Source organism: Bubalus kerabau, chromosome 19 (genome assembly GCF_029407905.1).
Source record: "Bubalus kerabau isolate K-KA32 ecotype Philippines breed swamp buffalo chromosome 19, PCC_UOA_SB_1v2, whole genome shotgun sequence".
Taxonomy (NCBI): domain Eukaryota; kingdom Metazoa; phylum Chordata; class Mammalia; order Artiodactyla; family Bovidae; genus Bubalus; species Bubalus kerabau.
In genome coordinates this window covers 59,513,761-59,537,625 of record NC_073642.1, presented here as the reverse complement: position 1 = coordinate 59,537,625, position 23,865 = coordinate 59,513,761, and the positions used below count along the sequence as shown (strand labels likewise).

Sequence of the window (23,865 nt, the reverse complement as noted above, 5' to 3'; positions counted from 1 at the left end):
TTTTTACTTTACAATATTGTATTGGTTTTGCCATACATCAACATGCATCTGCCATGGGTGTACACGTGTTCCCCATCCTGAACCCCCCTCCCACCTCCCTCCCCAATCAACAGTATTCTTAAGCTCCAGCAACAAAAAACTAGAAAGCAAAATTCAAACTTACAATTCCATCCACAATGCCAAGAAATGTAATATACTAGAAATAAATCTAACAAAAGACTTCCTTGAACTCTATACTTGAGACTACCAAAACTACTGAGAAGAAAAGTAAAGACTAAATAAACCAATCATGAGAAGACTCATAATGTTTAGATGGCAATTTTCCAAATTGATCTACAGATCAATGACAATTAACACAATCCTAACTAAAATTTCAGGCTTTTAGAAATTGACAAACTGATTCTAAACTTTATATCAAAATGCAGAGGGCCTCAACTGGCCAAAGCAACTTAAAATAATAAGTTTGAAAACTGACCCTACCTGAGTTTAAGAATTATTACACAGTGTTCAAGGCAGTTTAGAATGGCCAGAAAGACAAACATAAAAATCAGTGGAATGAAATAGTGAGTCCCTAAGCAGAGACACACACACACATATATATACCTATGAACAACTGATTAAAAAAAAAAAGGTGCTAAAGCAATTCAATGGGGAAAAGAAAATTTTCCACAAATGGTGCTAGAATAATTGCTTAGTCAGATATAAAAAAATAAACAAAATTAACTTGAAATGATTCATAGACCTAAATGTAAAACCTAAAACTAAAATTCCTAGGAAAAAAACAGGAAAAAGTCTTTATAATTTATAATTTGGGGATAGACTAAGGGCTTCCTCTGGTGACTCAAAAGGTAAAAGCATCTGCCTGCAATGCAGGAGACCTGGGTTCAATCCCTGGGTTGGAAAGATCCCCTGGAGAAGGAAATGGCAACCCACTCCAGTATTCTTGCCTGGAGAATCCCATGGATGGAGGAGCCTGGTAGGCTACAGTCCATGAGATCGCAAAGAGTTGGACATGACTGAATGACTTCACTTACACTTTCAAAGGATTCTTGGGTACAAAAAAAGCATGAACTATGCTAAGAGAAAGCATGGATATAAGTTGCACTTGATCAATATTAAAAATGTCTCAGTCGTGTCCAACTTTTTGCAACCCCATGGACTGTAGCCTATCAGGCTCCTCCGTCCATGGGATTTTCCAGGCAAGAGTGCTGGAGTGGATTGCCATTTCCTTCTCCAGGGGATCTTCCCGACCCAGGAAACGAACCTGGGTCTCCCGCATTGCAGGCAGACACTTTACCATCTGAGCCACCAGGGAAACCCCTTCAAAAGATACCATTAAGTAAATGAAAAAAGAAGCACAGACTCCAATAAAATATTCATAAAATGTGTATCTGACAAAGGAATTGTATTCAGAGTTTATGAAGAACTCTTACAACTTGATAATAAGAAGAGAAACAACCCACTTTAAAATCTGAAAATAGACTTCATCAACTAAGATATAAGGATGGCCAATACACAAAGGCAAAGATGCTCAGCCTCATTAGGCATCAGGGATATACAATCTGAAATTGCAGTGAGATACCATTACACCCTCACTCTAACAAGCATTACAGAGGATATGAGGTAACTGAAGTTCTCCACCACAGTCAGTGGGGGTGTAAAATGGTGCAGTTACTTTGCAAAACAGTCTCTGTTTTTAAGTTAAGCATACTTTAACATATGATCCATGCATTCAACTCCTAGGTTATTTTCCCAAAGAAATCCAAGTATACATCCACTCAAAGACTTCTTCACTAATATTCCCAAGCTAGAAGTAACCCAAATGTCCATTAAGGAAGGGATATAACACATGGTAAGTGACTTTCCAGGTGGCGCTAGTGGTAAAGAACCTGCCTGCCAATGCAGGAGATGTAAGAGATGCGGGTTTGATCCCTGGGTCGGAAGATCACTTGGAGAAGGGAAAGGCAATCCACTTCAGTATTCTTGCCTGGAGAATCCCATGGACAGAAGAGCCTGGTGGGCTATAGATGGGGTCACCAAGAGTTGGACACAACTGAAGCGACTTAGCATGCATGCAAAAACATGGTGGTATATCCATAGTCTGGGCTACTATTTAGAAATAAAAAGGAGTGATCTCTTGATATACACAACAACGTAGAAGAATCTCAAAATAATTATGCTGATGGAGAGAAGCATGACCCAAAAAGTACTAATAAATGATTCAATTCATTAGTTGTAGATCACAAAGGGGCACAACAAAATTTTTGAGGGAACAGCAATGTTTGGTATTTTATATGCTGGTTTCATGGATATGCCCATATGTCAAAATTTACCAAATTGTATACATTAAGCATTTGCAGTTAATCGTAAGTCAATATACTTCAAGAAGGTATTTTTTTAAAGGCTTTCAAATGTAGTTTTCCTTCCAGTTCATAAAAGAACATATTTCAAAAGATTAGGATTCTTCTTTAGTTATTTATAGAGAAAGTAAAAGTAGTGTGATACTGAAATAATTTACTAAGTTTAATAACATAGCACAGTTAATACTGGTCAGAAAGGAGTAGGTGTGTATGCATGTGAAAACATACCATTTCCAAAAGAAGTAGCTCTTCTCTTTCTTTCTCTTGATCCAACAAATCTTTCTCATAAAACTTTTTCTGAAACTAAGTTTAAAGTTTAAAATGAAATTGTGAAACAGTAATGATGAGTCTCTGCCAATTTTTAAAGATTCCTTTCCACACAAGGTAAAGGGAGTATACTTACAGCATCCATGGACATTTCCATTCTGTCCAACTCTAACACGGTCTGTAAAGAAAATGTTTTAAAATAATTCAACAGCAATTAAATCAACTACTCATTTCTCAAAAAGATTCCTTTTCTAGACAGAGGTTCAAAGAAGAAATTTCTCCACTATGTGAAAGGCTAAATTAAAAAACCTTTAAAGTTCTTCTTAACTCTGTGCTGACTTTTAATCAGCCACTATACATTAATACCAGGATTTCCCTGGTGGGTCAGATGGTAAAGTGTCTGCCTACAATGTGGGAGACCCGGCTTGAATCCCTGGGTGGGGAAGATCCCCTGGAGAAGGAAATGGCAACCCACTCCACTACTCTTGCCTGGAAAATCCCATGGATGGAGGAGCCTGGTAGGCTACAGTCCATGGGGCCACAGAGTCAGACACGACTGAGCTACTTCACTTCACATATTAATACCAGGATCAATTTAAACTTTAAAAGTTTTTAACCTTAAGAAAAGCAGGTCTACAGGATTCTTTTAAATACTAAATACATGCAATTTAACTATTTTCTAATAACTCCCTGTGCCACTCTTTCCTGAATGTTCAGAAATATAATTTTTCAAATTAAAAAAATCTTTTGGCTAAATACATATGAAGCTGGCTACCATTTAGTTTCATATTCTTGGTTCCTTTCCACAGAATACTTTTGATCCTTATGACATTCTAATGAATAGAAAATACTTTGCTCTGAAAGCATTCTCTTAATTTATGTCTTTCAGAATACACTGTCTGAAATAAATTATTTCAATCAAACACTGGCCCATCTAATCCAGGGTTCTATCTCTGACAGAAGACAGTACTTCTTTATAGGAATAACTCTGATGGTCAAGATACAAGTACATTTATTCATATGCCCAAAGCTATCAATTGCAAACATAGTATTTATTTGGTTTTATTTTCATGCTGAAATTTATGAAAATGTTACAATTCACACCATGAAATATCCCTTTTAAATGAAATTACTTTTCATCTTAAAAAAACTGACCAGACTAAGCTATTTCATTTTTATTGCAAGGCTTTGAATAGCTTCCTGAGGGGTTCCCACACCAATACGTCAGTTTGATAAACATTATAGTACAGAATTTTTATGAGACAGAATGACTTCCTCATGTGCAATGTTCTTAAAATAACTGTACTCCTGAATAATCCATTCAGTAATCTACTTAATTATAGCATTTTGCCCCTATTTAATGGGGTCAGCTTGAGTTATCTCTTCAGTTTATAAATACTCTCAAAAAAGTAACTGGAACTTGCCTGGTGGGTAGGGGTTAAGAATCCACCTCTGGATGCACGGGACATAAGTTCAGTCTCCGGTCAGGAAACTAAGATCCCACGTGCTGCTGGGCAACTAAGCCCACACACCACAAGGGAGATCTTACACGCTGCAACCAAGACCTGATGCAGCCAAATTAACTAATTATTTTAAAAAGTAACTGTCTCACATTTACTATTTTGAAAGTTAACACCATTGCCTATACTTCTGTAATTAAATGGTAAAGAGAAATATCTGGTAAAAACAAATGTATGTATATCTATGTTTTTAGATTTAGATGCATGTCCAGATTCTGAGTATCTCTGATTATTTCAGTTAATGAAAGGAGAATTTACATTTCAGTAAAATAAAATTATACTAATTAATACTAAGTTATCAAATCACTTTTTAAAAAAGCTTCTTATGCAACATCGCAAGAGTCCCTAGAAAAAAGAAAATAAAATCAAAGGGTTCTCCTTCCCCCACCCCCCATTACTCATACCAAGTTGTTGATAACATTAATAAATTCATTTCTCTCACTACAAATAAAGGCTCAAAAACTATGTATCCTGAATTCCACATTCAGATTCATAGAAATAACAACTTGACTTAATCTCATAAAAACATTAGGTAAATGTTTGGCAAAAAAGGTTTTAAAGATTGTAAAGTATTTTCAAGTTTGACTTCACTAACCCAAATGTTTATTGTTTCAGTGTTAAACACTGCCAAACAATCCATATAAGATCACAGGCTTAAAAAAACCTAACAAAAAAAGCCATAAAACACAATGTTACATAGTTGAAAAGGGGTAGTTCAGTTCAGTTCAGTTCAGTCTCTCAGTCGTGTCCGACTCTTTACCACCCCATGAATCACAGCACGCCAGGCCTCCCTGTCCATCACCAACTCCCGGAGTTCACTCAGACTCACATCCATCGAGTCAGTGATGCCATCCAGCCATGTCATCCTCTGTTGTCCCCTTCTCCTCCTGCCCCCAATCCCTCCCAGCATCAGGGTCTTTTCCAATGAGTCAACTCTTTGCATGAGGTGGTCAAAGTATCGGAGTTTCAGCTTTAGCATCAGTCCTTCCAAACAACACCCAGGGCTGATCTCCTTTAGAATGGACTGGTTGGATCTCCTTGCAGTCCAAGGGACTCTCAAGAGTCTTCTCCAACACCACAGTTCAAAAGCATCAATTCTTCGGCGCTCAGCTTTCTTCACAGTCCAACTCTCACATCCATACATGACCACAGGAAAAACCATAGCCTTGACTAGAAGGACCTTTGTTGGCAAAGTAATGTCTCTGCTTTTTAATATGCTATCTAAGTTGTTCATAACTTTCCTTCCAAGGAGTAAGCGTCTTTTAATTACATGGCTGCAGTCACCATCTGCAGTGATTTTGGAGCCCAAAAAATAAAGTCTGACACTGTTTCCACTGTTTCCCCATCTATTTCCTATTAAGTGAAAAGGGGAAAGGGGTCTCCATTCCAGCCCTGAAGCTGCCACTTACTAATAAGATCTTAAGCTGATACCTAACATTTCTAGGTCCAAAGCTTCTGCAAAGTCAAACAGATCACTGAAGGCCCTTCTAACCCTTTCATGGCTAAGTTCCTAGCTAGCTGGCTATGCCAGGTCTCAGCTGTGGGATGTGGGTAGTTCCCTGATAGGGAATGAACCTAGGCCCCCTGTATTGGGAACGTGAATTCTTGGCCACTGGACCACTAGGGAAGTCCCAGGGCTAAGTTTCTATCAAATGTGACTTTACCAACAAAGTCTTACCAATTATAATCACTTATAAATAGTCTGGTGAGTGAAACATTCATTATTAGCTGAAAAGTATTTACCAAGTACCTAAAATGCAAGCTCTCTCTCATAGAGCTTATATTACCAATAATAAAAGCTTAATGTTTCAGTGCCCCCTGTGCTTAGTCACTCAGTCATGTCTGACTCTTTCTGACCCCATGGACTACAGCCCACCAGGCTCCTCTGTCCATGGGGATTCTTCAGGCAAGAATACTGGAATGGGTTGACATGCCCTTCTCCAGGGGATCTTCCCAAGCTGGGGATCGAACCCAGGTCTCCCACAGTGCAGGTAGATTCTTTACCAGCTGAGCCACCAGGTAAGTGCTTTCTAGAAGGAACTTCCCTCTCCAGTTAGAGCACACATCCACCAAATCCTTACTACTCTAGCAATGATTTAAATATTTTAACATACTACTGTTAGCCCATCAAGTTAAAATGGTGAAGCTATGATTCAGTTCAGTTCAGTTCAGTTGCTCAGTGGTGTCCAACTCTTTGTGACCCCATGAATCGCAGCACATCAGGCCTCCCTGTCCATCACCAACTCCTGGAATTCACTCAAACTCACGTCCATCGAGTGAGTGATGCCATCCAGCCATGTCATCCTCTGTTGTCCCCTTTTCCTCCTGTCCCCAATCCCTCCCAGCATCAGAGTCTTTTCCAGTGACTCAACTCTTCACATGAGGTGGCCAAAGTACTGGATGCTTTAGCATCATTCCTTCCAAAGAACACTCAGGACTGATCTCCTTTAGAATGGACTGGTTGGATCTCCTTGCAGTCCAAGGGACTCTCAAGAGTCTTCTCCAGCACCACAGTTCAAAAGCATCAATTCTTCGGTGCTCAGCTTTCTTCACAGTCCAACTCTTGCATCCATACATGACCACTGGAAAAACCATAGCCTTGACTAGAAGGACCTTTGTTGGCAAAGTAATGTCTCTGCTTTTGAATATGCTATCTAGGTTGGTCATAGCTTTCCTTCCAAGGAGTAAGCCCATCTTAACCCAAGAAAGACAAATGCCATTGCAAGAGGGATACTTACTCTTTTTACAATAGCCAGAACATCTTTATCTTTTTCTTGACAGAGGAGTTTTCTCACACACATTTCCAGCTGCTGAAGTAGATGCTTATCTGCAGGAATCTTCAGAGTAGATTTCACTTTGGGCAACAAGTAGCAAAGTTTCATTCTATAATAAATTAAAAAGCATTAACCTGTGAGTGAGTTTAATAACCTGGAATAATAATCTCATGAATTTGAAAGAAAATTCAAGCTTTAGCTAGCTTGAGAGTTTATTATGCAATAAATATCTATGGAGGGCACATGATGAGTCAAGCATTCATTACTTTGGGTGCTGAGACATTGCAGTGAATAAAATCAACACAGTTCTCTGCTCTCTCACAGAGCTTTCATTCTAGTCCACAGGTAGGGAGAGAGGATAAACAAATGCATAAGCATTAGTCGCTCAGTCGTGGCTGACTCTCTGCGACTCCACGGATTGTAGCCCATCAGGCTCCTCTGCCCATGGGATTCTCCAGGCAAGAATCCTGGAGTGGGCTGTCATTTCCTTCTCTAACGAATGAGTAAAATGTCCATCAAACAGCGGTACATGCTGCAGAAAACAATAAAGCAAGGAAACAAGGTAAAGGAGCACCAGAGGAGGGGGGTTACAAGTTTCAAACACGTGGTCAGAGAGGGTTTCTGTGAAGCTTTCACTGAAAAAATGACATTTAAGCAAAGACTTAAAGTAAATTGGGGACTAACCCATGTGAATATCTAGAGAAAACTGTTATAGTAAGAGCAAATGCCCTATGAGGGGAGCTTGCCTTAGGAGTTGCCCCAAATTAACAAATTGGCCCAAGCTGGCTAGAGTGGTAACAGAGCAAAAACAAATTTAGCTACAGGCCTCAGTATGGAAATAGGAGGTCAGATCATCCAGGGCCTTGCGACTACAGATTGGAAAGTGGTTTTATTTTGAGAGCAATGAGAAGCCATGGAGAGTTCTGCACAGTGGGGTAAAAAGATTCAACTTAACATTTGGGAAGTATCATCTGGTTACTGTGTTGAGATTAGACTGTAGGTGGACAAGGACAGAAGGGATAGGATAGGGGAGGCTCTTTCAGTAATCCAGGCGAGAATCCAGTAATTCAGTAATCCAGTAAGATGATGGTGGCACCACCATCACTCTGGTTCTTGAACCAGAGAAGCAGCAGTGAGGCGGTGGCAAGTGGCTTGCATCTGAATATTTTATACAAGCAGCAGGATGTGCTGAGGGCCTGGAGGTGGAATGACAAAAAGGAGGTCAAGGCTCTGACCCGAGCAAGTGGCAAGACAAAATGGTTATTTACTGAGATGGAGAAGATGGCAGAAAGAGCAAGTGTGGATGAGGAAGGTGGGGCTTAACTGGACAGATTAACTCTGAGGAGCCTGTTAGGTAGTTGATGGAAATGCAGTGGGCAGTTGGCTTGATGAGCCTTCTGTCCAGGGTGGATGCCCATGCTGGAGATGTGCTGTCAGGAATCTTCAGAACATAGATGCTATGTCAACCAGGAGCCCAGAGAATTACCCAGGCAGCAAGTGCAGTTTGAGAAGGAGAGATAAAAGAAGAGTTTCTATGGCACCACCATGGTCCAGATGGGCTGATAAGGAACCAACAAGCAAACTGAAGAATTCCAGAGAGGTAAGAGGAAATCCAGGAGAGTTAAAAAAAACAAACAAAAAACCAACCTACCAACGGGACAAATGAAAAACCTTCTAGGAAAAGGTGGTGCAGGAAATGTTCTATTTACTAAGCTAAAATTTTATTGCTTTTTCAGGGCTGTTGTCTAATTTGTGGCTGCTGTATTCATTCATTCATTTGTCTCAGCACTCTCCAGATACTATTTTTTTATTTCTATGCCAAAGCTTGAGACAACTAAGTCCCACTCCTGGAGTCCTCAGGATGCTTTCTCAGCTGAGCTTCAGTACAGGATTCCTCATATACAAGAAAATTTGCTTTTTATTTAACCAAAAAGGCAAAAGATGTTTCTTCCCCAGAATTTTCATCTCTGTACATAGCAATAATAGTCTCAAACTTATTCAGGACTCGCCACAGATACTGCTAAGCATGGTGGTGATGCTTTTTCTAGTTAAGAGGTCCCAATTACCCCAAAGAGAATTGTTTTCATTTCTGGCAGCTGAAGAGAAGGCTCCTCTGAATACCAATAGTCTTTTTCTAGCCTTGATATTGTCCAGACTCGATGAATTTAAATTTTCAACATTCACTTAAGGAAAAGCAGAAACAATCAGCAGTCCATGCACACTTCATTCTTTGTAACCCAAGGCACATCTAGAAAACCTACATTCAACAGAAGCTACCCAAGCCTTAGCAATTATTTAACTCGATGAGAATCCTGGGCCCAGGAGATTAGGAAGATTTTTAAATTAAGGGCCACACTTTTCAGGTAAGCTAAATTCTGCATGTACACTATCTCAGGTATTTATTCCTCAGAACACCCCCATGAGTTAAGTACCAAGGAAACTGATGCACAGAGAGGTTCTGTAATTTGCCTGGACATGCAGCTGGTATAGAGGTCAGGGAGTGTGGCTCCAGCCATTCTCCTTCTAACCTGCATGATCCTGCCTCTCTCGCCTGTGGCGGCTTCCATTCTATCCGCCCATCTCTACAGAGCTGGGCGAAGGCTTTGGCATCTAAGAGTACATGGTGTAGCTGGACCCATTTTTTTTGCCTGGCAGCTGCCCAAGCAGGAGAGTCAGAACCAAGACACAGATGGTCTCTTACTCAACAAAACCACCAAGACTCACAGAGCAATATTCATCTTCATTTGGTTTTTGAATTGACAGGTTGCTTTCTCTTAGAGTCAATGCTATGCTGCTAGTCACACTGACTTGAGTCGAGATGACTTCATTCCCTTTCAAATAATTTTTGGGAACTGTCTGATAAGGGATAATTCATCACGTTGCAATCTGCTTTTCTAGAATCACAACTTCAATTTGCAAAAGGTTTACAATGTGGTTGGATCCATTAGCTATTTACCAAGAGATAAATTCTAAAGAACTGCCATCAGGGTCTTTCAATCTACTTAAAACCACTTTAATTTAAATCTCAAGTCAAGGAAACCTTAGCTCTCGTTTATACAGCACAGGAAAGATGCTGCTGCTGCTGCTGCTGCTAAGTCGCTTCAGTCGTGGCCGACTCTGTGCGACCCCACAGACGGCAGCCCACCAGGCTCCCCTGTTTCTGGGATTCTCCAGGCAAGATCACTGGAGTGGGTTGCCGTTTCCTTCTCCAATGCATGAAGGTGGAAAGTGAAAGTGAAGTCGCTCAGTCGTGTCTGACTCTTCGCGACCCCATGGACTGCAGCCACCAGGCTCCTCCATCCATGGGATTTTCCAGGCAAGATGCACAAAATACTAAAGCCAATGCTATTATGTTTTCTGTATTTTCTCTACAAAATAAGACCAATATCTAGATTTGTTCCTCCTAAATAATGCTCATAACATTCTCAGGCTGAAACGTTTCATGCTCAGCATGAAACGAACATGAAGCGTGGCTGGCATGTGAATACTCAGCAGGGAGCTCTGTAGTCCTGTTCAGGAAGTCTTGACTCTGACTGTGTCTCCTACGGATGTGAGTTCCTCAAACGTGTAACACCGACATAGAGCACAAACACAGAAACCACATGGCTGACAGTTTAAAATTCTCTTTAAATCAGTATGCAATGTACAAATAACTCAAACACTGTGTGTGTATGTGTGTGTGTGTTTAATGCCACTGAATTGTACAAAATGGTTAAAATGTCATTATGCTATGTATGTTTTACCACTACTTTTTTTTAAAAAAATTAATATGCTTATTTGGGGAGAAAAAAAAGCAAAATACAATTTATTCATTTTTTTCAATTTCCAAGCAAGCCATTTTCAGGCCTGTTTCATTTAACTTCACAGTTAATTAATCAAATCCAATTACCATTTAATGGATTTCAAAACTGTGAGAGAGCTGAATGAAGGAAAAAGAAAAGAAAAAGACTTGGAAACAGCTCTGCTGAATAAATGGACTTATAAAAATGGACAGATCTTCTCCAAGCCAACTTTGAACTATTTTTTTCTCTAGGCTTAAAAGATAGTAAGTTAATCATATCCACTCAGTCTTCTCCTGGTGTCAGTGTGTGTGTCCACGTGGCTGGAGAAGCCTGCCAGTCTGGCTGTGTCTACAGCTGTCAACCCAATAAACTAAAGGCCTCAGACAGTGTTAAAAAATCACACTTTCAAGTCCTACTGAGGCTCAATTAAGACCACCAAGAATTTCAAAATGAGTACAAGTTCTTGATTATTTTCAAGACTAAGAAAACACTTTTGAATAGCTCAGTTTCTTATTCATGAATAAGATACATTAAAAAAAATACAATTTTTTCAAATATATTCTTGGATTAGTATCCTACCTTACATTTGCTACTGGATCATGTGTCAGTTCAATAGCAGGTAGAAAGAAATATTTACAGAAAAATGATTTGGAAAAGATCTCTATAATAAATTCACAGGTATCCAAAAATCGGAGTCTGTTCCAATAACTTTTTCCTTGGCCCAGTTCTAGAAACAACAACAAAAAAGTTTTGCGTTTTAATTTTTCCTACATAAAATTTCCTGTGACAAAAATCACAAAGCCCATGACAGTTTTTTTATACCCACAATTTGCTTAGCAAAAACAAGAGATAAGGGGAAAAAATCATATTATATACCCCTGAATTAATGAAAGCATAAAAAACAGAAACAAATTTATTAAATATTACATTTAATTTGATAAGCATTTATTAAATATTAAAGGAACATATCTACCTATTTTTTGATTACCCTCTATGTGCTAAGTACTGATATATATTTTCTCATTAAATCCTGAAAGCCCAATGAGATGGGCATATATTTATTCCTACTAAAAGATAAGAGTACCAAGATTCATAGAGGTTAAAGGAACAGAGCTAGAATTCAAATGCAGGTCTGTATAACTTCAAAATCTTTGACCAATGAAATTAACTGTTTTCTTCCTCTTGTTTTCTTAAAATGCTTTGATATAAAAACATATATAAACAAAATTATCACTGAAAATAATTCAGGTCAATATTTAAAGGATAATTTTTTTCTCCCTTATTACACACATGTTCAAAAGCAAAATTCTTAATGTTTAAAACCAAATATAATCTCCATTCAAAATAAAACATTCTAAAGAGCAGGTCCTACCACTAAAAACTGAAAACTGAATTAAAATAGTTAAAAAAAAAAAAGAAAGATTAAAGTATATTGAGCAAAATTTTTTTTAAACAGAATTTTATGTGCTCTAATTTTTTTTTTAAAGTGGTGATCCATACTTAAGATGGTAAACTATAATAACCAGAAAATCCTATTACCTGTCTATGCTGGATAATAGTTTAACAAAAGCATTAAGGCACTATGGTCAAAGCAAGTACACAATAATTAACAAATTCACTAAGTATATATAGGTGTCTATCACTACTTCAAGAATTAATTCTTTAACAAAAGGTTTTGTCTTGATTTTAGCCCATAGCAAATTAAAATAAATTTGCATTTGTTAACTGACAATTTTTTAAGACATTATAAACCACTTCGGCTCACTAGATTCACATTTGAGTGTACTATCAAGTCTATTCAAGAGGACAAAACCCACATTCTGTATTATTTAATATAGGAACACAAAACAAATTATTAGATTCATGGAAAACCTGCTTGTATTTTGTTTTCAAATTGTATTCATCAGAATAGAAACTGAGCTTTCAACAATAAGTATATGTATTTTAACCTCTCAAGTATAGAAATTCATGAAAGGGAGCCTAGAGTAGATGAATTTTTCATTCATCAAAGATCTGATCCTGTAAAAAAATTTCTAAAACAAACAAAAAGAAATTAGCCTATAAAGCTCAAATACAAATATTTAGCAATACTGGCCTAATTATTCATAGCAATATGATAACATAAGCCAGAGCTAACTAAGGCCAACCAGTTTATTTACTTTCTGTTCTCCAAATGAGAGAGAGTGATTACTTACGTTCAATTAATTTTTGAATCACCTCATGTCTCTGTTCCTGTTTACGATTATAACGTAGAAAAATGCATAGCGTTCGTGAAGCCGCCTTTTGGACAGGTAAGACATTCTTAGAGAAATAAGAAAGACAATTAAACAAGTCTAATGGTATATGCTCTAAATAATTTGACCCCACACATCAATTTTAAGTTATCGACTAAAAGTAAAAGCAGTGCTGTCTGCCTCTGAAATCAGTGTGGATGTGTCTTCATAATTTAATGTCATCAGTCAGGCAAATCAACTCATCTATCATACTGCGAAGTTCAAGTAATTTGGCAGAGTCACTTCCAAATCACCCAGATTTGATTTATATTTGAATCACATCTCCTTGGCACCTCATCTTAAGTGATATTCTCCCCAAATACACCTCAGCCACTTCTAGACCATGTTACTCATTTATTCAACAAACATTTGCTAGTACACACCCTGTGTCAGGTACCTCACCAAAAATGTGCCACTTCTCAAATCCAGAGATCCTATGACCAGGTATACGTCAGATTCCTCTCACTTAGTTCTGCCTCCTCCACCTCAATACTATTCTTTAAGATCCCTGGTCCATGACACAGATGAAGTTTAGAATCCAAGGGACACCATGGCAATTATTCTTACTAGTGTTTTAAACTCTTTGATCCTTTGGATTTGTGTCACACCAACTGGGCAGAATCTTAATTCTAAGTAAATTCAACCATCCATCTCTACTATGGCTTCAAACTATGCATTAGAGAAAAATCTCTCAACCAGGTATACTGTATCCAGTATAAATTCACATTCACTATCTTGACTTACATATATATATATATATATATAAATATATATATATATATATATAAAACATTCAGTTCTTGAAGATTCAGACTATCATGATAGGGATGCTTGAAATTCAAGTAGAAAAAATATACATTGCTCAGAGAGTATTGCCTATTACCTCCTTTCATATTTTATATAAGCTATTTCCATTCTATCTAGTACCATTTTGTGCAGTGTTTTTAATCTGTTGAAGGTAAAAAAGAATATTCACTATAAATTAGAACAGACAATTTAAGAAATGTACATAAACAGAAATATCCGTGGAATTAAGGAAAATGAATGTTAGATAAATGAACTTAAATAAAAGGATGTTACTCTTTTCTTTCATTTTGTATATACTAATAGAATTCCAAATGCATAAACACTAATTGTTTGAAACAGAAATAATATAAAATATGTATATTTTATACCTCACAGTATAAGGTAATACCTTTGGGGCCAGAAATCAAAGACAAAGGTAATTATATCAAAACAAACAAAAGTGAGTTTAAAGAAACTGCAACCACTTGAGCATGTGAATAATGACTGAAATTGATTAAAACATTGTTCAATATAAAAGATGAGTCTAAATGAAAGGATAAAAACAAAAACAAAATTCATTCATCATTACCGGGTTAACTCTGAAAATTGATAGAGGGAAAGAAATAAGAATTAATCCTCTCTTTACATTAGGAAATATATTTTAGGATAAATTTTAAAAAGCATTTATCCTGAGAAGAATGCCATCAACAATGTAGAAGAAAAGAGAATTTTAAAAGCCACTCTTTTGTAAGTTCTAATGAAATAACTGATTCAGGCAAGGATCATCAATGGATACTAAAACTGAAGGGTAAAAGGTTACTGGGAAACTGGGTATTCAGTGTTGAAATGTCAGCTTCAGATTATGACAGATCACAAGGCAAAAAACACAATTTTGCAGTGAACTAACAGAGATGTCTCTGCCTGCACAAGCACTCCGAGCTCATTTACAAAGGGACGGGCGTCCAGATGTGACACAACATAAAACACACAGCAGCACTGATAAAGAACTCTTGCCAAAAACATTTGATCTAAGACTCAGCAAGCCCTTATCAAACCTCCAGCTTAAAACAAATATGGAGAAGAGATAAACAAGTAAATCCATGAAGACATTCTACAGGACAACCGACTAAGTCTCTTCCACAATTCAATGTCATGAAAAAGTGGGGGAAGGGCAAAGAGGGACTCTGTTCTGGATTAAAAGCCAACTAAGAAATGTAACCACCTGAGGCTATGTATAGATCTTACTTGGATCCTATATGGAATAAAACAACTATCACACCCATTTGGGGGATAACTGGTAAACTTTGATATGAATTTTAAATGATATTAAAGATAATTGTTCATTTTGTCAAATGTAATAATTGTAACATGATTATATAGGACAATGTCCTTTTCTAGAGATGAATACTGAAATGCTTAGAGATAAAATATGACATCTATAACTTAAACTTTTTAGCACAATGAAATGGAAAAGGCAAATATGGCAAAATGTTAATAACTGTTAAATCAGGGTGATGGGTACGTGCGAGTTCATTGTAGTATTTTCTCTGCCTTCATGCATCTTTAAATTTTTTTCATTATAGAAGTAGGAAAAAAAGTTAGTTGATGTCATTCCTCTACTCCAAAACCTTCCACTGCATAACAGAATATAATCTCCGTTCTACATCATGGCTTTCGAGCACCTGTGTGCTGTGGGCCCAAAGACCTTTGCAGGCTCATCACTAACAACCGCCACCCTGGCTTCCTTGCTGGCCCTCATAAAACCAAGCACACCCTGAATCACATCTTTGCATTCACTCTTCCATTTGTCGCGATCACCTGTGCTCCAGACCTCCACGTGGCCACTCCCTTACTTGGTCCAAGCCTCTTGATCAGAGAGGGCTTTTTCCTGACCACTACATCCACAATACCCTCCATCACTTTCTTCCCCTCTACTGTGTTTTAGTTCTTCCTTGTACTTTTCATCCCTGATGTCCAATGCACTGGGTTGGCCAAAATGTTCATTCGGGGGGGTTTTTTTTTGTAACCTCTTAAACAGAAACCTGAATGAACATTTTGCCAACCCAATATGTGTGTGTTGTCTGTCTCCAACAGAACTTAAAGTTCCATGAGAACAGATTCTTTATCTTTTCAGTCACTTAACAGTACACGGCACATTGTAAGTGCTCAAAAATAAATTTTATTAAGTGAATGAATGAGTGAATATTATGACCATTAGATATGGAACTAAAAATATAAACCTTTTTCTCCAGAAGACACTGAAATGAAATATAAATGTCTTTATTTGATCATGGAAAATGTGCTATAGTAAATCATATATCTTTTTTAAGTGTAGAATTACCTCCTTGCAAAAGAAAACAAAGCAAACCCCTCAGACTTGAAAGTATGTTGCTCACACTATGGTATAAATTTATTTCTCCTTCCTGATATGAGAGGAAATATGGAATAATTTTGTATACTTATTATCCAACCAGTCCATTCTGAAGGAGATCAGCCCTGGGATTTCTTTGGAAGGAATGATGCTAAAGCTGAAACTCCAGTACTTTGGCCACCTCATGCGAAGAGTTGACTCATTGGAAAAGACTCTGATGCTGGGAGGGATTGGGGGCAGGAGGAGAAGGGGACGACAGAGGATGAGATGGCTGGATGGCATCACTGACTCGATGGACGTGAGTCTGAGTGAACTCTGGGAGTTGGTGATGGACAGGGAGGCCTGGCATGCTGCGATTCAAGGGGTCGCAAAGAGTCAGACACGACTGAGCAACTGATCTGATCTGATCTGATCTGATTAGCTTTATAAACACAAAGATGACTACTTAGTAATCAGGTTGAGACAAACAATTAAGATCAAGCTTCATAGGACTTATCACCTCCTGTTAATACATTTTATTTTACTATTTATCACTTCCCATACCATCACCTCTTTAGAACTCAAGGTCCATTAGAGCAGGAATCTGTCTTGTTCACACCCAGATCCCCAGCTCTCAGAACAGTGCGTGAAACACAGCAAACAGAAGCTGATTGCAAAATAAAGTCATCAATAAATTCTGCTTGACTTTATGTGAAATTTTCTATGTGTTGCATTCATGCATTATCCTCTGATAATAAGTTATTTTTGCCAGTATCACTTTTTAAGATGACTATACCTATAAAACAACCTTCAACCCCTAGACTTTGCTTTGATACACAAAACAAACTTCAAGCAGAGGTGCTAGCATAAGATATACACCTATCGTTTTTTAGTTAAGTTATAAAATGACACCAGTAATGTCATTTTTTCTCTCTTTTTAAACTTTGAAGCTAAAACTGATTTTGGGTTTTTGAAATGGCTACTAGATTTCATTATCTCCCTTTTTTTTTTTTTTTTTTGAGAACAATGAGAATTCAAAGTACTCTTTAAAAAATAGTTTCTAACACATACACATTATGTGGAACTTTTGTATACTTGAAAAAAAAAAGGTAGTAGGATGTCATAGTCAACATATAATCAAACTGCAGGTTAAATGATCCTCTGGGAATTTTAAGGGAAAAAGGCAGACAATTTACTCTATGGGGAAATTTGAGTACAAGCCTTTCTTTCCCCTTGCTTTTGACTCTCATTTTGAGGTTATCCACAGCAGGGCATCCATGTTTTTCCTATAAATTTTATCTGTTACAAGGTAAAAAAAAAAAAAGAAACCAAAAAAAGAAAGCAAACTAATATTAAAGGGGTTTAAGGAATACTCAGGTAAGGTGAGAGAGCACATCTGAGGCAATGACACATGGAGGGTGCACATCAGAGCAGAAGTCACTGTGCAGTTGAGACTCCTGCCAGTCTCTCCCTGGAGCACTGTATCAAGCTTGAAGCGAGTGTGCTGACACTCTCCCCTGTGCATCCCTCTCTTCAGCTGGGTAGCTGATCAAAAGGAGAACCCAGTGAGGAAGCAAAGGTAACAACACCCCTCTAGGCAGAAAGGCGTGAATGGAGCTTGCTGTTCTATTTCAAGAATGTGGAGAATTTGGTTAATTCCAAAATGTGCTCCAGTTCAAGAAAAAATCAGATAAGAGGCATTGGGCTCACATTTGTCATCATGATTGTGAACATTCTTTGTAAGAAACGATAATAGATCTGATCACTTGATATGACTTGTGGCAGACAGGCGTATTTCTGGAGCAGCTTCTCATGAGTTCTCCACTTTAAGGAGGCTGCAGCTCGCTGCTCAGCAGCTGTGAGAGCTGGAACCAAGTCAGGCAGAGATGATAACTGAAGAAGAAAACACATCAAGAGAATCAAAGATAATTTAATACATCAGCTGCAGCACTCAGCCGAATTATTGAGACTTACAATACACTGGGGAAGGGAAAACTCTTAATCATTTCCGAACTTAGGAGGCATTGCAGTTGTCACAGGGAGGTAATTATTCAGTAAAATCAAATATTTTTTAAAAATCTATAAGTAAAATTTATGATTCCTGGCAACAAAATTTTGAAAGAGACAGATTCATAGCTCTTCCAGTTAAAGTAAAATGTATTCTATTTCACCATCAGCAAACTTTGATATTCTAAATTCCTACCCTTTGTCTTCACTAGTTGCTATTCTTGCAATAACAATTAATGCTAATAAAAACTGAAAATATGAAAGTAAACCCCAAGGACAGTAAACAAAGATTGTGGTAAGAAAGGTAGAGGCAATTCGAGCTGTCATAACTCCAAAAGATTTTTACTGAGCCCTTCTAGGTGGCCAGCACTGTGTTAAGTGTTTTTCATACATTCTTTCATTGATTCCTCTCAACAACTCTGCAGAGTAAGGTCACCCATACAAGATCCAGAAGCTCTTTTGATCCATGGGATTCACCTTATTTTCTTGAACACTGGTCTCCCCACCAGTAGACATCAGTTCCAGAATCTCTGGAAGATGATCTATGAGAGCATCTAGTACCTGTTAACAGAGATACTGATTACCCTTCTTGTAATGGCTGTGTTTTTCTAATCTTAGATCAATTAACTTGCCAATTTCTACACAGAAATAGTGGGTAGTTACCAAAGAGCATTTTGGGGGTTTCTAGTTCTCCTGCTCTATCACCTTTCTGCTGCAAAGTCTTAGAAACATAATCAACTACCTTTGTCAAACTACCTTTGAAAAGAGTTTAGTATGTCTGCCTCTTGATATTATTCAAATAGTTTCGATGCAAGACAGCCTAACAACATCCTTAAAACTGCCTCCCAACTTTTGAAGAACAGTTTAGGGTGTCGGATGACACCCTCAGAGATGTCTCACATTGAGGAGCTGAGCTTTGGCAAGCCAGCAGTTGTTTGAGTGAATAGGATACACTAGATAAAGCATCAAAATTAAGTGTTCCAGAGGCTCCACAATGCGAAGGGAAATAAAAAGATATAAAATGTGATTGATATAATATATGACCACAATTGTGTAAAACTTAAAAAATCTTTATATAGAAAAAACCAAAAATGAAAACATACAAGAAAATAATAAATAGAAATAGTGATTAGAACTAAAAGTACTCTTTTGTCTGTCTACTTTTTGGCATTTCCAAAGTTTTCCATAATATAACAAATACATATATATTTTTTAAAACTTAATATTTTTTTATAAAAGACCTTCCCAATCTCTAGTCTATGACACAGTCATTCATCACTTACAAGCTTCCAGGACTAGTCAGCTATTAGAATTCATGAATTGTCAAGAAGCAGGAAAATAAAAAAGGCATTGATATACTCAAACCTGATATAAAAGAAGTAAAAAACACACAGTAAGAAGATATTACCTCCAATGATTCATCTTGCAACAATGTTATTAGTTCTTTATGTATTAAATATACTCCAGAATTCAGAAGTTTAGACACCTAAAATATAGCAATAAAGTCTCTCAGATTTGAGATTACTAGACATATAAAGGTTATAACAACAATTAAAAAAAAATAATCCCTGCAGATTTACTTCCAAAAGCAGACTTGGTTACAACATAAATATAAAATTAGATTTCTAGAAAAAATTACTTGCACACCTAATAAGCTTCTCAGTCTGCATCCTAACATGCTGGAGTGTATGAGGGTAGGGAATTGCACAGGTGGGGGTGGGAGGTGTAGAAGAATGGATTTATCCATCTTAAGTTTCCTATCACAAGCAGTAATGAGCCCATGAGTGCCTATAGTTCATATTTTAGTCTTAGAGCAGCCAACAGTGTCTTTCAAGAGAGCGAACCCAGGGGAGCGCTCATCCTGGTTTAGAGCTCCCAGAGGGCACAAGTTCGGCTGAAGGCCAGCAGTCACACAGGGACAGAGCAAACTCCTAAGCCAGCAAAACTTCAAAGACTTTTCCAATCAAAGACTTCAATCAGCAAGAGAGGAGTTGGGAGTTGTTCAGTCGTTAAGTTGTGTCCAACTCTGCGATAGGCCAGGTTCCCCTGTCCTTCACTGTCTCCCGGAGTTTACTCAAACTCATGTCATCCAACCATCTCATCCTTTGTCGCCCCCTTCTTCCGCCCTCAATCTTTCCCTGATACTGGGAAAGCATAATCTTAAGTCTAAACTAATCCAGCTCCTTAACGAACCACTTTTTTCCCCCTCCAGACAAGCAATGGTGAAAATCTACAATGGTAGATTCACCAGGTTCCACTTTACCTTTAAGTATTTTTTAACATACTAGGTTTGAGTAAGCTTTAATTGAAAAGGGAACTCCTGATAAGGTATTTCAAAAATCTTTGCTCTACAAGGTTGTTTTTGATTTGAAAGTATTTTGAAAATACTATTTTTCTCAACAACCAGAATAAACCTGGACCATACTAATTATCAGGATCCAATAATAACATTGTCAGGAAAATTTAAATCCACCAGTAGATTTTCATTATTTAAAAGGACAAACCTACACTAAGCATTCATTTATGGAGTCAAGTATCATCTTAACCCACCACCATGGTATGATTGGGTGAATACAGAAACTAGCCCCCCAGCAAATAGCCAACCCAATGATTTCCAAACTCACTTCTATCAGTGAAATATTCTTGTATATATATTTCAACATGCCTATTTCTACGGTGCTAATACATTATGTCCACTATAAAACATAAATAAAAATAAAATAGTAAAGGCATGAGATAAAAATAAACTTAAGTAGAAACTCTCATATTGCATAAATACCGCTTTCTCAGACTCTAATCTCATGCAACCATCTCATGAACCGATCTAGACAAACACAAGTATGCAGGACAGCAACCACGCATAAATGCCTTAATACACTTAGGAGATAAGTAGTTCACTCAGCCAGCTAGTGCCCTCTGCCATTTTTCCTCCTCCAGAAGCATATTCCTATATGTGTGTTTACAAAGATGACTTAATTGTTCAACAATGAATTATTTTAATTAATTATACCATTTAAAGGGAATCTTTTTTGGACTTTGCACACAGAACATTCATTTAATGCACACCAGAAAAAAACAAGCAATGACTATCATTCAATAGTCAAGAGTCTAAACCAACATTTCTAATGCTGCTATGGATATCCTATATAGTTTTAGCTACTCTAACAATGCTTTGAACACAGTTCAAGGAAGGAGATACAATAGTCTCACTGAGAATAAGAATATTACTATAAAGGAAATAAATATTTTATTAAGCCACTAAGATTTTTTAAATTTCTTTTTAAAAATTTTATCTTTTGGCTGCACCCCAAGGCATGTGAGATCTTAGTTCCCCAACTGGGAAACGAACCCATGCCCCCTGCATCAGCAGCATGGAGTCTTAACCACTGGATCATTAAGGAAGTCCCAAGCCACTCAGATATTTTTATATGACAGTCCTGAAGTCGACAAATTATACATGTTATACATGTTTATGGCAATGATGGCATGCATGTACTTCCTACAATCACTCAAGAAACATGCCCTAAATTTCAGCCTCAAGGGTTAAGAAGTTAATTACGTTTATCATAAAATTTAAATTCACTTTTGTGGGACTTCCCTGGTGATCCACGGGTTAAGACTCTACTTCCACTACAGGGGGCATGAGTTCATTCCCTGGTTGGGAAACTAAGTTTCCCACATGTCCTTCAGCAAGGTAAAAAAAAAAAAAAATTCACTTTTGCTCTGACACTATGAAGAGTTGTCATAACAGCTAAATATATAAGCTGTGCTCACAAAATATGAACCATGTATGGTAAAAGCCATGAATTTAAATAAATACTCTCTCAATTTTCCATTTGTTCTCAAGTTCTCGAGTTTAGGTACAATGCTAAATATAAACATTATAAAGCATTATAAAACTGATTTTACTTCCAGATCTACAACAGCCATATTCATACCACAATGTCTGGCTTAAAGAGATAGTATAATTTAAGACAAGATATATTGAACGAATGGATTAATACATGGTAAGTGAATGTAACATCTATTTGTAAATGAATTCTGTAAACACTCTAAACAGAATTACGAGAATTTTTCCAAATTTAGGATTAGAATATGAAAGAGATATGGAGCCAATATCTTTTAATAAATCTGAAAACAAAAGTGTACAAACAACACATCAGAAAATCATCTAGTACACATAAGTGAAAAACAACAAATGTAAAGTGGTTATCACTTTTCCAGACTTACTTCATAAAAGCAAATAGCAATAGTATATCTGACTGGTACTTCAGGGTCATGACAAAGGCAGAAGAATGTAGAATAGAGTTCCATGTGGAAGTTTTTGGGGTCAACAAAAACAATCATGGCCTGGAGGTGGAAGATGAGTTTCGAAGAGAAAAACATGCATCAATAACAATATCATAGTCATTTCACTTAAATTGAAATCATGTTCTCTGAATCATAATTTAGTTAGAAATCATATTTGGAAGATCCAAATACATGCAGATAAATCTAACGTATATGCTGCTACTGCTGCTGCTAAGTCGCTTCAGTCATGTCCGACTCTGTGCGACCCCATAGACGGCAGCCCACCAGGCTCCCCCGGCCCTGGGATTCTCCAGGCAAGAATACTGGAATGGGTTGCCATTTCCTTCTCCAATGCATGAAAGTGAAAGTGAAGTCACTCAGTTGTGTCCGACTCCTAGCGACCCCATGGACTGCAGCCTACCAGGCTCCTCCGTCCATGGGATTTTCCAGGCAAGAGTACTGGAGTGGGGTGCCATTGCCTTCTCCCACAATAAACCATAATTGTGTAAAATAACCTAATGTATACTTTTCCTAAGTAAAGTCTACATTACCCTCTCCTTATCTCACTTTTTTCCTCCTAAGCAACCTGACCAATACCCCAAATACAGGTGTCAGATTCCTAAAAAGTCTGGAGGAAAGCTATGAAAAAATCAGGAGGCATGCAGGTTTGTGGAAGAAACCAGCCAATCGGTTCAGAGAAATACTTTCACTGGCAGCTTTATGGTCCAAAATGTAGAGTGACATATATACATAGAGACAAATATAAATTGCACCAATATATACCAGACATAATGCTAACTAATAAGTGTCAAATATGGCAATAGTTTTCAATGTCATCCATTCACATACTTTATAATTAAAATGTGCAGCCACTACAAATGTATAATGTATTACCGGAAAGTTATAAGCACAGTTCTTCCGTACTGAAATATATTTCTTCTCCTGCTCTAAGATTTGGGGTGGTATCTGGTTTTCATTGTGTCCATTTTCCTGTTGCAAACCCAATGTACAAAGTTTCTTATAAAACTCCAAAAATCTCAAGTGTTGATCTGGAGTAAAAATTCCTAAAACACATGTAAAACCTTTGATCAACATTTTATTTGAAAACAAAAATTAAAGAGAGAAAAGCAAAGTGCAGTAAAAACATAATTAGAATCAGATATTTAAACAAATGGTTGGAAATCATAATTAAAAGTAATAATGAGAAAAGAGTAACTACTGTGAAGAAATCTAATGGGTCTTTACCCTTTGTTAATTTTAATAATATTTTCATTTTAATTTTGATAGTATAAACTGTGTGATGCAGGAATTATACCTGCATTAATTTCTGCAGCATGTAACACAGTATATACCACTAATGAATAATTACAATAGTAATATAGCAGCCATTATTACTATTTATTTCTGGTAAATATTTTAAAGTTGCCTACAGAAAAGACATGCACATATGTTTGCA

The 23,865-nt window shown here is 37.2% G+C and overlaps 2 protein-coding genes across 7 annotated transcripts in view; one reads left to right on the top strand and one right to left on the bottom strand.

The window, feature by feature from the left end:
• The window catches only part of DDX24 (DEAD-box helicase 24), a 326,942-nt gene that overhangs the window by 96,619 nt on the left and 206,458 nt on the right, over positions 1-23,865 (top strand). The window lies entirely within an intron of this gene.
• The window catches only part of PPP4R4 (protein phosphatase 4 regulatory subunit 4), a 101,169-nt gene that overhangs the window by 15,181 nt on the left and 62,123 nt on the right, over positions 1-23,865 (bottom strand). For 3 of the 5 annotated variants that reach the window (XM_055556552.1, XM_055556553.1, XM_055556556.1), the window contains 10 exons: positions 23,304-23,473; positions 22,350-22,469; positions 19,528-19,605; positions 18,597-18,680; positions 17,823-18,005; positions 12,899-13,004; positions 11,283-11,430; positions 6,886-7,030; positions 2,764-2,805; positions 2,589-2,663 (listed from right to left, as the gene is read on the bottom strand). In XM_055556552.1, coding sequence (XP_055412527.1) covers positions 2,589-2,663; positions 2,764-2,805; positions 6,886-7,030; positions 11,283-11,430; positions 12,899-13,004; positions 17,823-18,005; positions 18,597-18,680; positions 19,528-19,605; positions 22,350-22,469; positions 23,304-23,473 — 1,151 coding nt within the window. The remainder of the gene's footprint in view (positions 1-2,588; positions 2,664-2,763; positions 2,806-6,885; positions 7,031-11,282; positions 11,431-12,898; positions 13,005-17,822; positions 18,006-18,596; positions 18,681-19,527; positions 19,606-22,349; positions 22,470-23,303; positions 23,474-23,865) is intronic. The other 2 variants (XM_055556554.1, XM_055556555.1) reach the window with 1 other exon arrangement.